The sequence below is a fragment of the Cynocephalus volans genome, chromosome 8 (assembly GCF_027409185.1).
Source record: "Cynocephalus volans isolate mCynVol1 chromosome 8, mCynVol1.pri, whole genome shotgun sequence".
Lineage (NCBI taxonomy): Eukaryota > Metazoa > Chordata > Mammalia > Dermoptera > Cynocephalidae > Cynocephalus > Cynocephalus volans.
The window spans coordinates 116,019,076-116,031,531 of NC_084467.1; the positions used below are offsets into that span (position 1 = coordinate 116,019,076).

Genomic DNA, 12,456 nt, shown 5'->3' on the forward strand with positions numbered 1-12,456 from the left:
ATTTGCTTTTATTTATTTATTTTTTTTGCTTCATTTCGACGGTCTCATAGCAGATAGTGCACGTGACTGAGTGAAGTGAAATTAATCATCAAGACCCTGGAACTTGTGACAACTTATGCACAATTTCTTAATATTTGCTCAGACTTGTGAAAGTAAAAGAGGGAAACCCAGGCCTTACCACTAAAAAAACTGGCAAACTGGTGTGAGAAACATTATTCCTTATAGTAATACTAAATAGTGTTAACAAAAAAGCCAAAAATTAGAACAAATCTAGTTTTGTAGATCTTAATTGGCTTTAATTGCAAGTCTAGACTCTGGCAACAGTCCAGACTAAAAATGGTTCCAAATGCTCCTCCCCACCAGATGAGTAGGTCTTATTTATAGACAGAGAAAAGAAAGTGGTATACAAAAACAACCTGATTGGTTACAGCTTGGCATTTGCCTTATTTGGGCATGGTGTGATGAGACATTTGCTTTATATGGACATGTTCTGATCAGTTGGCAGCCTGTAATTGGCTGAGACTCTGTTACTTGTTCTAAGAGGATACTTCCATATTAGGTTACAGTCTGTTTCCACATTGAGTTGGGTTACATTTCACTATGTACAGAGAAACTTTTAGGCCAAACTTAAAGTATGTATGGAAGCAGCTTTATACCAAACTTATTTCAGTTTAGCAGTAGAAATAAAATAAATTTTTTTGAAAAAACTTTGGGATTTTTATCTGTCTCTTAGAATTCTGATATTTTTGTTGACTGCTTTGTAGAATGAGCTTCTTTGGCCATGTGAGACCAGGTATGAGAAGAAAATCTACTGATCACTGGGAAATATGAATCTAAAATAGCGTCTTCTCTTTCTACTAAATTATATTCTTCTCAAAAACAGTTCCAGTTAATTTTGTATTGCTCACAAATATCAAACAGGAAATAAAAAAGCAAAAAAATCCGTCATATAAATGATACTTAGATCAAATACGTAAAAGCTCTTCAAAATTTTCAACACTGAAAGTAAGGTGAGAGCTTATCTAGCAGAGAACAGCTTAAGACAAGGACTAACAAACAGAATGTGGAAGAACACAGAATATGGCACAGTTGAGCACAAACTATTCTAGTTTCATTTAGCCATCTGGCCCATATTCTCCTTAGTCTCGATCTCTCCTTTCCTGTCTGTCTTCCTTCCTTCTCTCTTTCCTTAAACACTTGATGTGCATTGTCTACTTTCCAAGCATTGGTCTAGGGGTAAAATGGATATGTAGGAAAAAGAATATATCCAACCACTGAAGTACTCAGATATGAAAAAGAAAAAAAAAAAATAAGTTAAGAGACACCACTATAGAAAATGTTCCTTTACAAAGCTGCCCCACCCTCATAGTTTCTTACATTTTGATTTGGTCCAGGGGCTTTATATAACAGCCTTCATCCTAGCATGTTTTAATTGTAAGTGTTAATTATTTTTTACTTTACTGGATTAAAAACCTTTTAAGCTCAGTGGCTACAATGTTAATTTTCTTATATTGTTTGGTGAATAAATAAAAGGAAACAATATAGGAGAGATATTTTTCTTCAAATTTTCAGTGATCTAGTCTAATTAGCTATGTGGTAGCTACTGCTTTACCCCACAAAATCCTGGTAAATTGTCTCAGATTTTGAGATTTACAATGGGAAATTCTAGAAGAGTTAAAGTAGAAATCACGATATGAAAATGGACCGATGCAATGCCAGAAATGAGAATGTGGGGTTATGGACACCAGACAAGGAGGGCTAGATAAGAAAGAGGAGACATTGAGAACACTAGGAAGGGGAAATGACAGAGTGCCAGAGACAAAGAGGTAACAGGAGGGAGGAAGGCTGAGTCAGGTAAATAAACCAAAAGAATCTACTAGGTTAAAGCAGACTAGAAACTGAGCAAGTGTTTAGTATCACACTTTTAATTTACAAATGTGGAAATAAAACCTCAGGGAGGTGAAGTGACCTTCCAGAATCACATAGGGGCTTTCTCAAGGTCGTGTGAAGAAAGCTGAGAGCGGGGAGATCAGCTGGAAGCCAGGGATGTAAGAGAAAGTCTAGAAGTCAGGGTTGGAGGAGAAATGAGACACAGAGTGGGAAGCTAAGGGTTGTGGGAGGCACATTTTTTTTCTCTAGCACAATTTGAATGAGGAAGAGATTTGTCAGTTGGAAGAGAGAGGAAGTCACTCTAAAGTACTGAGAAAAAGGTTTGCTGAAATCAGAGATCAAACACCAGCTCTGCGAGTCAGAAGTTCTATCTCCCAGTGAAATGCAGCTTCTGCCACTTCTACTGCTGGTAGTTTTCTTCCCAGGTGGTGACAATGAGGATGGTAAGAGTAACTGGCAGCCCTGAGCACTGGCACAGGGGGATCTGCATAAAAGCATTCTGTGCTTACCTAGGTGCACTGGACACTAAGGTCTGGGCCGTCCTGTCTCCAGCCCTCTTCCACCATCCTGGAAGCTGGGGCTAGAGCCTGAGGCTCTGGGAACCCAAATGTGTAAGGCTTTAGGTGTTCATCAGATTCTTGGTTCTTGTTCTCTGGATCTTTTCTATTTCCATTCTTTGTCATTGCTCACCATTTTATTCTCCACTCTTCACAGCCTTCCAGGGTCCAACCTCTTACCATGTCATCCAGATCTCGACCTTTGCCAACAGCACCTGGGCACAAACTGAAGGCTCAGGCTGGTTGGAAGATATGCAGATTCATGGCTGGGATAGTGACTCGGGCACTGCCATATTCCTGAAGCCCTGGTCCAAGGGCAACTTCAGTAATGAGGAGATTACTGAGATGGAGGAGATATTCCGAGTCTACTTCTTTGGATTCATTAGGGAAGTGCAGAGCCGGGCAGGTGAATTCCAGATGGAATGTGAGTTCATTCCTCTGACAGGGTGGGATACTCGATGACTTTTTTTCTCTCTTGGTCCTAGTCCCTCTGATTCGTCTCCCCTCCTTCCTACTTACCCACCTGCAGGCACAAACTCTCTAGGGCAGTCTCTCCACATCTCCACAAAGTATCTCAGCTTCTTGCTCTCTCTGCACTATTCTCTGATAGATGAAGGCTCTTCCTTTGTAACCAACACGTTTGTCTCACGTGAAATTTCCTCCTAAAGGGTTCTTGCTTCTCTTAACTATGTGCCCGAGTGACCTAAAGTGCGGCTTCCTCCTCTTCATTTCTCCCTCTCTTCATTCTTCTTCATTCTCCTCTTCGATCAGTCTCCATCCCTGAACCCTCCTCTCCATGTGATCCTCAGGTTCACTCTGGAGTGCCGTTCTCCTGACTCTGTCACACTGTTCCTCGCACTCTGCCTCTCCTCTTCCATCTTACCTACTATACATCTTTACCACAGCCCCCTCCCCACCATGACATGCGTACCTCTCCACATGCTCTTTATTTCTGAAAAGCTCTAAATGCTGTAATTGGTTTTTGGCTATTGATTTTGCATACTGGATCTTTTTCTCCACCAAAATTTAAAAACCCAAGTCATTTCCCCATCCCTTTCTGTCTTGCTTGCTGTTTAATAAATTGTTCTCTATTTTCCTTTTATCCAGACCCCTTTGTGATCCAGGGAATAGCAGGCTGTGAGCTGCATCCTGGGGGTGCCATAGTAAGCTTCCTGAGGGGAGCTTTAGGAGGACTGGATTTCCTGAGCGTCCAGAATTACTCATGTGTGCCTTCCCCAGAAGGTGGCAGCCGGGCACAGCGGTTCTGCACCCTAGTCACTCAGTACCAAGGTATCTATGATACTGTAGAGATGCTCCTTTTGGAAACCTGCCCTCGCTATCTCCTGGGCGTCCTTGATGCAGGGAAGGCAGATCTGCAGAGGCAAGGTTAGTCCCGTTCTCTGTTTCACTTCCCACCACCTCCTCTAAACCCTTGAGTAGAAAGGTACCCAAAAAGGAGAGGGGCTTAATGAATAGTTATTTGGTTTTGAAAGAAGTGAAAGAGGTTAACTACCAGGGCTTGTGCGTTTCTGATTCCTTATGCTCTGGATTAGAGTGATAATCCAGAATTCTCCCCGCCCCAGTGAAGCCCAAAGCTTGGCTGTCCAGTGGCCCCAGTCCTGGTCCTGGCCGTCTGCTGCTGGTGTGTCATGTCACAGGATTCTACCCAAAGCCCGTGTGGGTGATGTGGATGCAGGGTGAGCAGGAGCAGCTGGGTACTCAGCGAGGTGACCTCCTGCCCAATGCTGACGGGACGTGGTATCTCCGAGTAACTCTGGATGTGGCTGCAGGAGAGGCGGCTGGCCTGTCATGCCGGGTGAAGCACAGCAGTCTAGGAGGCCAGGACATTGTCCTCTACTGGGGTGAGAAGGAACTGGGACCCAGGCTGCAAATGGGAGCAATAGGTCCTCTGGCACAGAGGGAGGGACCAGGGAAGGGTGGTGTATGATGACAAAGAGAGAGAGAGAGAGAGAGAGAGAGAGAGAGTGAGAGAGAGAAACTTCTCTGATACCACTTCCAGCAAGAATAAAAATAGTTGATTCAAAGTATGGAAGAGCTAAGAATGAAGGACCTATTAGACCTTGGATGGGGAGAAACTAGAGACAGAGGCAAAGGATGAATATATGGTGTCTGGGAATATGAAACAGGGAGGTGGAGGTGATTGTCCATCAGAAGCAGGTGAACAGTGATGATGGCACAGCTGGGCAAAGGAGAGCCAGGGGAATCAGAGGGTGGGGCTTGAACTGACATCCTTGTGTCCCTTCCCAATTTCTAGGACACTCCATCTCCATTGGCTTGATTTTCTTGGCAATAATAGTGCCCTTCATGATCCTTTTGCTGGGCTTTGCATCTTGGTTTGTCAGGCGTCGGTGAGTTTTTATTTTTTTAATCTTTCTTTTCTGTTCACGCTTCCACTCCTTCCCACCATTTAATCTGTTTACATCACTTTAGCTTCAATCTTTCCACCAGATCCTTCCCCATTTCCTCCTAATTCCTATATCATTTATGAAGAGCTATTTTTAAAAATTGTGGTAAAATACATGTAATATAAAGTTTACCATCTTTGCCATTTTTAAGTGTACAGTTCAGTGGTGTTATACTCACACTGTTTTGCAACCATTATCATCATCCATGTCCAGAACCCCTTTCTTTATGTAAAACTGAAACTTTGTACCTTCTAAACAGTAACTCCCATTTCCCCCTCTCCCCGGGTGGGGCAATGACCATTCCACTTTCTATCTCTGCTCTGCTCTACCTCAAAAGTGGAATCATACAGTATTTGCCATTTTTGTCACTGGCTTATTTCACTTAGCTTTATATCCTTAATGTTATACATGTTGCAGCACATGTCAGAATCTCTTTCCTTCTTAAGACTGAATAACACTTTGTTGTATGTATATGCCATATTTTATTTATCCATTCATATATTGATGGACGCTTGGGGGTCTTCCACCTTTGGCCGTTGTGAATAATGCTGCTATGAACACAGCTGCACCAATATCTTTCATGTAGAGCTATTTTTTACTTGTGTTCTTGACAGGTCATATCAGGATATCCCATGAGTCCTCATCGTGTCTTCTCTCCCGTTTGAATAAGTATCAAGAAGCCTGGAAGGTCAAGATTCAGGCCCAGGAGCCAATCTCATCATATTTCATCAATAATCACTGTATTTGATCAAATCAGAGTTTCCATAGATTGTAAAATAAATGATTATATACCAACAGAAAAAATGTTTAAAAACTGTGAAACTATTATGAGACAATATCAGTAGTAGGATCCATACAGATTTCATTATTTATTATGTGATTATTCTGTATTTCTTAAGATGACCAAGTGCTTTATATTTTTTATGCTCTTAATTTTGTGAGTCACACTTATTAATTTTCAAATGGCAAAACAAAATTATGTTTCTATAACTTACCTGTCTTGTTTATAATGTATGTATGTGGATTAAGTTTGTGAATATTTTGTTTAGTGTATTCATTTGATTCTTGTCAGTATTAGTATTAAGGATTTTTTGTCTTCATAAAAAGTGTTGAAAAAATGATTCCTCTGTTTTCATTCTTGGGGGTAGGGGTTGTATGATATATTTTTTCCTCGAGTATTTGGTAGAATTTAACAGTGAAGCCTTTATGTGTTGAAAAATTTTTGGAAAGGAACAGTTTTAAATTTCAATGCCCAGATTTTAAAAATAAATATAATTCTATTCAATTGTCTACTCAGATTTTTCTTTTGTATCAGCTTCGGTAAATTGTACTTTTCAAGTTATCTAAATTGCTCAATTTATTGTCAATGACTTTTTCATTATATTTTTTTATTACTGTATTCTTGTCTGTAGAGTTCATCAGTATATATCCTTTCATCTGATATTGGAAATTTGTTCTCTCTTGTTTGATCTTTCTCATTTTAATAGGGGCTTATTAATTTTATAAGCTTTCCTACAAACTAACTTTTGGCTCTGTTGGTTCTTTCTATGATAATTTTAATTTCTTTGTTATTTCTTTTCTTCTACTTTCTTTGGGTTTAAATTATTTCTGTATTTCTAATTTCTTGAGGTAGATGCTTAAATAACTTATTTGCAACTATTATTTTCCCATATGTACTTTTGGAGCTAAAAAATTCTTTTAAATATGGTTTTAGCAGGGTATCAAAAATTTTGATATGTTGCATTGCTTTAGTCAGATTAATATATTTTTTAATATCCACTTTTTTACACATTATTTAGAATTTGTATTTCTGAATTTCTAGACATAAGGGAATTTTCTAGTCACAATTGTAATCGTTGATTTTTAACTTAATTTTATTTTCAGAAAAAATATTTTGTATTTTTTTAGCCCTTTGAAATTTGTTTATATTGCTTTATGGACACACATATCATCATTTAAAAAATAAATGTTCCGTGTTTACTTAAAAAATAACATTTTGGTTAAAATTTTGAATTCTGCATATATCAATTAGGTCATGTTTATTAAGTATGCTGTTGAAATCTTATACATACTTAATGATTTTCTTTTTCTATCTTTCAAAGAGGTATATTTTAAATCTTCACCAAAATTATACATTTTTAGTACCTCTTTTTTCTTCCAGGTTTTGCTTTATAAATTTGAGAATGTATTGTTATATGTATGAATGTCTAGAATATTACATCTTACTTGTGATGCATTTCTTCCTTTATCTCTAATAATGCTTTCTTGTCTGTAAAGTGAGTTTGTCAGAAATTGGTATAGCTAGGGCCGAGCCCGTGGCGCACTTGGTAGAGTGCTGCGCTGGCAGCGCGGTGACGCTCCCGCCGCGGGTTCGGATCCTATATAGGACTGACCCGTGCACTCACTGGCTGAGTGCCGGTCACGAAAAAACGCCAAAAAAAAAAAAAAAAAAAAAAGAAATTGGTATAACTATATTAGCTTCCTTTTGGTTAGTGTTTTCAAAGTATAGCTTTTTAATCATTTTTCATTTCTAAACCTTTTGTCTACTTACATGTATGGTATGTCCTCATGAGCATATTACGGTAAACTGTTTTCTACTCAGTTTGACAATCTCTGTATTTTAATTATTTAGTTGATTTGACTTTAATATAATTGCTGATATATTTTGGCTTAAATCTATCATTTACCATCTTATTGTTGCTTTCCTTTTTTCCTATACCTTTTCTCCCTCCCCTGATTTCTGCCTACTTTTGGACTGTCTTTTTAATTGTGCCATTTTTCCACTTATCCAATTATTGATTTCATGGCCTTTTACTATTCTTTGTTGATCATTCTAAAAAATGTTACATGACTCTAAAGTTATTAAGTTCTCATATAAATTAATATTTTTTTCACTTCCTCTTAGTGCAATAATCTTAGAATACTTTAATTCCATTTATCTTTCTCTTGACTATATGCTATATTGTTATGTATTTAAATGTACATTATACATTCATTTATCATTCTAAATAAATTTTAAACACAGTAAATATTTATTTTGATTTTTTTATTTTCTGTTGCTCAACTTTATAGAGGTGGGGACTAGCAATATCAAATGATCTTAATAAAATCAAGAATTGCAATTATTTAAATCTGAATTTCAATCTTTTGTGAGGGCTGCTCTATTTTTTCTCTTTATGATTTACTTTTACTCCTATGGTTTAGGGCTTTAGAATGCAAAGTTTCAGTTAAGCCTGTGGTGTTTACCAGGACCTCTCTTCCTATGCATCCCTCAAATTCTTATTTTTTGCTTCTTAGACCTATGACTCTGTAAAATGTTCTGCTCAGATTCTCAGCCTCTTGACCAAGACTTTTTGAATTGTCAGATCACTGCAGGTGTGCACCTGCAAATGCTAAGCACCACCTCTCTGGACTTCTTTTCCTTCCTGGCCCCCTAATTTTTCATGGTCTTGATAGCTCTCAGATGTTTTCAAATAGATAGTATTTTTCAAAATCTATCTTTGCCATTCCTACTCAGCAGTATAGTTTCCCTAAACAATCTAATTTACCATTGCCAGAAGGGAAATTCCAGTATTATTTTAAAAGTCAAAAAAGTTGGTTAGGATCCATGCTGTTGCAAATGAAAGAATTTCCTTCTTTTTAAAGGCTTAATAGTATTCTATCATGTACAAATACTGCATTTTTTAAAATGCTAAATGAAATAAGCTAAGCACAGAAAGACAAATACCACATGTTTTCACTTATATGTGGAATCTAAAAAAGTCAAACTTGTAGAAGGAGAGAGTAGAATTGCTACCAGAGGCTGGTCGGGGGGTGAGAGGGCTGTGGACAGGGAAAAGAGAAATACAGGTCAAAGGGTACACAGTTTTAGTAAGACAGAAGGAATAAGTTCTGGTGATCTATTGCACATACATGGTGACTATAGTTAATAATAATGTGTATTTCAAAATTGCTAAAAGAATGAATTTTAAATGTTCTCAAACATAGAAATGATAAGTATGTAAGGTGGTAGATATGTTAATTAGCCTAATTTGATTATTCCACAATTGAACATTGCATTGTGGCCCATAAATACTTACAATTTTATTTGTTAATTAAAAATAAACGTTTAAAAACTTTTTTAAAAGAAACAAACAAAACCTTAAAGAAAAACTGATTAGGATAGTAACCTGGAAGTACAAAGTTTTAGTAATTAAAGAGGTAGAAGAAAACTGATTAACCCACAGCACTAGCACATTCAGGCACTATTACAAGGGAGACATTATTGTTTCCTCAAGCTACAGAAATCATCTGTGATGATGATGCTGGTGGTAGGGGTGATGTTGGTTCTACTGATACTAGGAGCTAATAATTATTAAATGTTTCTTGTGTGCTTTATACACATTTAATCATTTATTCCTCACAACAACATTGTAAAGAAGATAATGTGATTGTTCTCATTTTACAAATGTGGATGCAACAACTGATAGAATTGTGCAATTTGTTCAAATTATGTCTACATAGAGCAAGATGAGCTAATAAGCATCCTTGTTTCAATTCCTATCTCTTTGGTCACTTTTGGAGAAAAGAGGAACTTAGGAAAATTTCTTCACAGTATCAGAAATGGGACAGAAATGACTTTAGAGCTTAAAAGTGGGCTTCAGCTTGGGGAGCCAGTTTACAGGAAAAGTTAGGGACATGGATAGTCAGAGACAAGAGTGGCCACTGACATAGTCATAAGAAGAGATGATAGCAGGTCTTATGAATCGCACTAACGCCCAAACTATAAAATAAAGATACATTAGTCCATTAAATATAAATAAATGATAAATGAGGCAGAAAATGGAGGGAAAAGGACAACTCTTGATTACAACAGTCTAAATAATATATGTAGATACTCCCCAATCGAGGACATGGATTTTAATTCCCCTTGAATGTGAGCTGGACTTAATGTCTCACTTCTAATGAGTAGAGTGTGGAAAGGGAAAATTAATAAAGCTGTAGGGGAAAAATCAAGCAGATACAACCATAACAATGTGATTTAGATTAGCATCAGCAGAGGTAAGCCACTTTGATACCATGTGCTCCTGATGTGATATGATGAGAGGGGTTTACGCCTCTGTGGTATTCTTCCCTTAAATCCACAACCTCAAAGTATTCATGAGAAAAATATCAGAAAAACCCAATATGAGGACGTTCTACAAAATACCTGACCATCCTCTTCAAAATTATCAAGGCCATAAAAACAAGATGGAGAAACCATCACAGATCAGAGAAGGCTAAAGAGACACAATGTTTAAATGCAGTGTGATAATCTGACTTGAAAGTTTGAATAGAAAACAGAAATTAGTGGAAATACTTGTGAAATCTAAATAAATCTGTACTTTAGTTAATTATAGTGTATTAATGTTAATTTATTATTTTTGACAAATTTACCAAAGTTACATAAAATGTAACCTTTGGGGAAACCACATAAAAGGTATGTATAAGGGTACTCTTTATACTATGTCTATACCTTTTCTTGATATCTGAAATTATTCTGAAGTAAAAATGCTTAATTAAAAACACCCTAGTGAACTCAAAAAAAAAGAGAGAAGTCCAGGAGTTCCTAATTAACTTTTAAGGTGACCTACAAGAGTGAGTGCCACCTGAAGTAAAGATAACTCTGAGAGTATGCACTCTATGATATAATCTAAGAACAGGTCAAATTTAAACAATCCTGGAGTGGAAGCAGAAGAAATAAATATCTTACTTATAAATGAATGAATGTCACATTGAACTAACTGGAATAAAAAAAAAGCTGAAATTAGTATTAAATCTGTTATTCAAATATTGTATCACTGGTAGGCTTTATGAGCCTGTTGTGTTGTGTCAATTATCTTGGCTGGAGATGATCAGAGAAGTGTTACTCACTGTAATGAGAAACCAGCTTTATGCAGTGGCCACTTCAGCCTCTGCTGTTCTTCACTAATAGTGCAAGGAATAAAGGAGCAATAATTTAGCCATTGAATATAAAATGTCACAGGGTGGGTAGTATGGATGGAAAAGGGTAGGAGGTTGTGGTGATGGATCCTGCAGACTACCAGAATGAAGCACTACAGTCACCATACAGATGTGTCTGGGATTCAAGCTTGAGATGAGCCCTGTCTTGAGGAATTAGATGGAAGAGGATGGTCTGAATGATTTGTGAGCTGGATGCATATGCATCGTAAAAAGCCATAGGAATGTGGATAAAAAACTGAAAGTTATTTTCAGTTTAAACATTGACTTCACTTTCCAAATTTAAATTAAGTTAAATTAAATACTGTACTGGCTGTCACAGAATAGAAATTTTCATCATGAAAATGGTCCTATTAGATAGCCCTATTCTAAGGCATAGTTAGCATAACCTCAAACCTTTTGGCTACATAACAAAAATTTAACAAATAGTGGAGAGAAAGACAGAGATTTCCATTTGGATTTTGCACTTTTCAAGCCTCAGAGCATACTATGCTAGTTCGGGGTACATGGACCCAGTTCACATCAATAGCCATGACGATAATGGTGCATGTCAGGTGTTGTTGGAGGGCCTGAGAAACAGGTCAGAGGAACTTGCATTCAGGCTTCCAAGTAGCGTGGGCAAAACTGACTTGGTGAGTTCATAAAATAATCACAAAGGTGCTCTTAGAAATAATTTTCTTAAGACTGTGGAATCTGAAAGTAATGCAAGAAGAGGTTAGTGCAATGACCTGAGCAATGTGGATTAATACTGCCAATGAGACTTTTTTGTGCCCCTTCACTGTGGTGATCTGAAACAACATTGGCTTCATAAATTCACATGAATGGAATTATTATATAAAGGGAGAGCTCTTCAAAAAAGAATGAAGCTTTAGAGAGAAAATGTTGTGCTTTAGAGAAATGCTGGAATATATAAACCTCCTGGAAATTAACCACAGGAAAGAATTGGCTGTGAGGAAAGAGTTGAAAGATTGAACAATTGCTGAGTAGATGACTGAGGTTCTGAAAAGGCAGGATAGAGGACTGTGTGAGTATGTAGGACAGTCTGAGCACTTTCACCACATTTTTTCTACACTTATAATAAAAAGAAAAAAAATATTCAAATTGAAATATGAGGTTTTTCATACTCAATTTCAGTTGACTATTGAATATTTGTAGATATTATAGGGGTTGATATTTCTACCTTCGGTTAGCATTTTATTATGTTGCATTAAGCCTATTCTAATACAATTAAAGTTTAAATCGGTCTATTTTGAAGGAAATGCAGGAAGATCATCAGATAATTACAGAGTTTTCAATAGTAGGAGGTAGAAGATTTTCTCCTGTATTTTTTTCTGATAGTTTCATGGTTTCAGGTCTTACTTTTAAGACTTTAAATTTTTTTAAATTAATTTTTTTATGTAGTGTGATAAGGGTTTGATTTCTTTTCTCTGCATGTGGATATCACTTGTTGAAGAGACTGTCCTTTTCTCATTGTGTATTCTTCCCACCCTTGTTGAAGATCAGTTTACCACAAATGTGTGAATTTATGTCTGGACTCTCTATTTTATTCCCCTTTCATATATGTGTTTTTATGTCCATATTATATTGTTTTGATTACCATAGCT

The 12,456-nt window shown here is 36.9% G+C and overlaps 1 protein-coding gene across 1 annotated transcript; it reads left to right on the forward strand.

Moving 5' to 3' along the window:
• Positions 1-2,272: 2,272 nt before the first annotated feature.
• Positions 2,273-5,509, forward strand: LOC134383806 (T-cell surface glycoprotein CD1b-like). The gene is made up of 6 exons (XM_063105229.1): positions 2,273-2,333; positions 2,605-2,871; positions 3,555-3,833; positions 4,031-4,309; positions 4,723-4,816; positions 5,488-5,509. The coding sequence occupies exons 1-6, from the start codon at positions 2,273-2,275 to the stop codon at positions 5,507-5,509; spliced, it is 1,002 nt and encodes a 333-aa protein (XP_062961299.1).
• Positions 5,510-12,456: the final 6,947 nt, after the last annotated feature.

What these genes read in the sequence shown, in the direction of transcription:
- LOC134383806 (XM_063105229.1), top strand. Translation starts at nt 2,273, where the DNA reads ATGCAGCTTCTGCCACTTCTACTGCTGGTAGTTTTCTTCCCAGGTGGT. An exon ending in GGCAGATCTGCAGAGGCAAG is followed by an intron (nt 3,834 to 4,030) that starts GTTAGTCCCGTT and finishes TCCCCGCCCCAG; the next exon opens with TGAAGCCCAAAGCTTGGCTG. An exon ending in GGACATTGTCCTCTACTGGG is followed by an intron (nt 4,310 to 4,722) that starts GTGAGAAGGAAC and finishes CCCAATTTCTAG; the next exon opens with GACACTCCATCTCCATTGGC.